This window comes from Oncorhynchus tshawytscha, unplaced genomic scaffold, assembly GCF_018296145.1.
Source record: "Oncorhynchus tshawytscha isolate Ot180627B unplaced genomic scaffold, Otsh_v2.0 Un_contig_13554_pilon_pilon, whole genome shotgun sequence".
Taxonomy (NCBI): domain Eukaryota; kingdom Metazoa; phylum Chordata; class Actinopteri; order Salmoniformes; family Salmonidae; genus Oncorhynchus; species Oncorhynchus tshawytscha.
Genome location: NW_024609118.1, coordinates 107,501 through 110,824, shown reverse-complemented (window position 1 = coordinate 110,824; position 3,324 = coordinate 107,501). Strand labels below are relative to the sequence as shown.

Sequence of the window (3,324 nt, the reverse complement as noted above, 5' to 3'; positions counted from 1 at the left end):
TAGTGCGTTCCGTATATTTTGGTAACGGGGGGGGGGAACCCAGCAGGAAGTGAACCCCACGTGCCGCTGTGCTCAACCAACGATTTACAGAGGACCATGCTTTATCTATCTATGGCCTGGTCCCCTTTAAATGTACTGTCATCTATGGACCGTTTGTTCATTATTCCCTCATCTATGTATTCATCCACAGGTTATATATCATTATATAATATATGTCATTTAGCAGACTCTTTTATCCAAAGTGCCTAATTATTTTGTTAAATGTATGTGTGGGTAGTCCTGGGAATTCAACCCATTATCATGGCCTTGTAAGCCCTGTGCTCTACCATTTGTGGTTAACTTTTTTACCTTTATTTAACCCGGCACGTCGGTTATGAACAAATTATTATTTTCAATGACGGCCTAGGAACAGTTGGGTTAACTGCCTTTTCAGGGGCAGAACGACAGATTTGTACCTTGTCAGCTCAGGGATTCGATCCAGCAACCTTTTGGTTACTGGCCCAACGCTCTAACCACTAGGCTACCTGCTGCCCCAGGTTACTGGCCCAACGCTCTAACCACTAGGCTACCTGCTGCCCCAGGTTACTGGCCCAACGCTCTAACCACTAGGCTACCTGCTGCCCCAGGTTACTGGCCCAACGCTCTAGCCACTAGGCTACCTGCTGCCCCAGGTTACTGGCCCAACGCTCTAACCCCTTGCCGCCTCTGCAGGGGCTCAGATATTTGATGACGTTTTATCTCTCCCCAGGTCCACACAAGATCAAGTTCATCCCAGAGATGGTGGGTCCCATCCTAGAGATGACTCTGGTCCCAGAGATAGAGCTGAGGAAAGCTACCATCCCCATCTTCTTCGACATGATGCAGTGTGAATTCCACTTCACATGCAGCTTCCAACGGGTCTGTATCAGTCAGTCAGTCTGTCCATCAATCAGCCGGTCAATCAGCCAGTCGATCAATCAGCCGGTCAATCAGCCAGTCGATCAATCAGCCGGTCAATCAGCCAGTCAGTAATTCGGTCAATCAGCCTGTCAATAAGCCAGTCAGTCAGCCTGTCAACAATCGTCAGTCAAACAGCCGGTCAATCAGTCAGTCAGTATATTAATCAATCAATCAGTCAGTCAGTCAGTATATTAATCAGTCAGTCAGTCAGTATATTAATCAGTCAGTCAGTCAGTCAGCATATTAATCAGTCAGATCTACAAATCAATCAGATGTATTGATAAAGCCCTTTTTACATCAGAAGTTTCTACAAGAAGGGTTAACAATAACCCCACGTTGACCCCAAAGAGCAGAAGCACAGAGGTCAAGGACAGGTGGTAACATCCTCTAAAACCTCACCCTCCCAGGAGACTAACGTAATGTTGCTAAATGTTTCCAGCTCTGAATTGACTCAGAGTGTAGTTCTAATGTAGCGTTGTCAAGACCATGTACTGACCTTATTACGACCAGGTCACATGTCTTCCATGTACTGCCCTTATTACGACCAGGTCACATGTCTTCCATGTACTGCCCTTATTACGACCAGGTCACATGTCTTCCATGTACTGCCCTTATTACGACCAGGTCACATGTCTTCCATGTACTCCCCCAGTGCCCAGATCAGACTCTCCCAGATCCTCCCAGTCTGTCTCCCAGATCCTCCCAGTCAGTCTCCCAGATCCTCCCAGTCAGTCTCCCAGATCCTCCCAGTCAGTCTCCCAGATCCTCCCAGTCAGTCTCCCAGATCCTCCCAGTCTCCCAGATCCTCCCAGATCCTCCCAGATCAGTCTCCCCAGATCCTCCCAGTCTGTCTCCCAGATCCTCCCAGTCAGTCTCCCAGATCCTCCCAGTCAGTCTCCCAGATCCTCCCAGTCAGTCTCCCAGATCCTCCCAGTCAGTCTCCCAGATCCTCCCAGTCAGTCTCCCAGATCCTCCCAGTCAGTCTCCCAGATCCTCCCAGTCAGTCTCCCAGATCCTCCCAGTCAGTCTCCCAGATCCTCCCAGTCAGTCTCCCAGATCCTCCCAGTCAGTCTCCCAGATCCTCCCAGTCAGTCTCCCAGATCCTCCCAGTCTGTCTCCCAGATCCTCCCAGTCTGTCTCCCAGATCCTCCCAGTCTGTCTCCCAGATCCTCCCAGTCTGTCTCCCAGATCCTCCCAGTCTCTCCCAGTCTCCCAGATCTCTCCTCCCAGTCAGTCTCCCAGATCCTCCCAGTCTGTCTCCCAGATCCTCCCAGTCTGTCTCCCAGATCCTCCCAGTCTGTCTCCCAGATCCTCCCAGTCTGTCTCCCAGATCCTCCCAGTCAGACTCCCCTCCCTGTCAGACTCCCAGGTCCTCCCAGTCTGTCTCCCAGATCCTCCCAGTCAGTCTCCCAGATCCTCCCAGTCAGTGTAGAAGTACAGACTACTACTATGTACCCTTTAGACCCTGGTCTAAAGTAGTGCACTACTACCCTATAGGTCCTGGTCTAAAGTAGTGCACTACTACCCTATAGGACCTGGTCTAAAGTAGTGCACTACTACCCTATAGGACCTGGTCTAAAGTAGTGCACTACTACCCTATAGACCCTGGTCTAAAGTAGTGCACTACTACCCTATAGACCCTGGTCTAAAGTAGTGCACTACTACCCTATAGACCCTGGTCTAAAGTAGTGCACTAGTACCCTATAGACCCTGGTCTAAAGTAGTGCACTACTACCCTATAAACCCTGGTCTAAAGTAGTGCACTACTACCCTATAGGGCCTGGTCTAAAGTAGTGCACTACTACCCTATAAACCCTGGTCTAAAGTAGTGCACTACTACCCTATAGACCCTGGTCTAAAGTAGTGCACTACTACCCTATAAACCCTGGTCTAAAGTAGTGTCCTCAAGAGCGATCTGTCTCTCTTCCTCCAGAGCGATCCGTCCTCCAGAGCGATCCGTCTCTATTCCTCCAGAGCGATCCGTCCTCCAGAGCGATCCGTCTCTATTCCTCCAGAGCGATCCGTCTCTCTTCCTCCAGAGCGATCAGTCTCTCTTCCTCCAGAGCGATCCGTCCTCCAGAGCGATCCGTCTCTATTCCTCCAGAGCGATCCGTCTCTCTTCATCCAGAGCGATCCGTCTCTATTCCCCCAGAGCGATCCGTCTCTCTTCCTCCAGAGCGATCCGTCTCTATTCCCCAGAGCGATCCGTCTCTCTTCCTCCAGAGCGATCCGTCCTCTTCATCCAGAGCGATCCGTCTCTATTCCCCAGAGCGATCCGTCTCTATTCCTCCAGAGCGATCCGTCTCTATTCCTCCAGAGCGATCCGTCTCTATTCCTCCAGAGCGATCCGTCTCTATTCCCCCAGAGCGAGCCGTCTCTCTTCCT

The 3,324-nt window shown here is 50.8% G+C and overlaps 1 protein-coding gene across 1 annotated transcript in view; it reads left to right on the top strand.

Annotated features, from left to right (window-relative positions):
• Nucleotides 1–711: 711 nt before the first annotated feature.
• Nucleotides 712–3,324, top strand: part of LOC121844298 (dedicator of cytokinesis protein 1-like) — an 84,016-nt gene continuing 81,403 nt past the window's right edge. Inside the window, exon 1 of the mRNA XM_042314231.1 lies at nt 712–897. Coding sequence (XP_042170165.1) covers nt 727–897 — 171 coding nt within the window. The 5' untranslated portion in view covers nt 712–726. The remainder of the gene's footprint in view (nt 898–3,324) is intronic.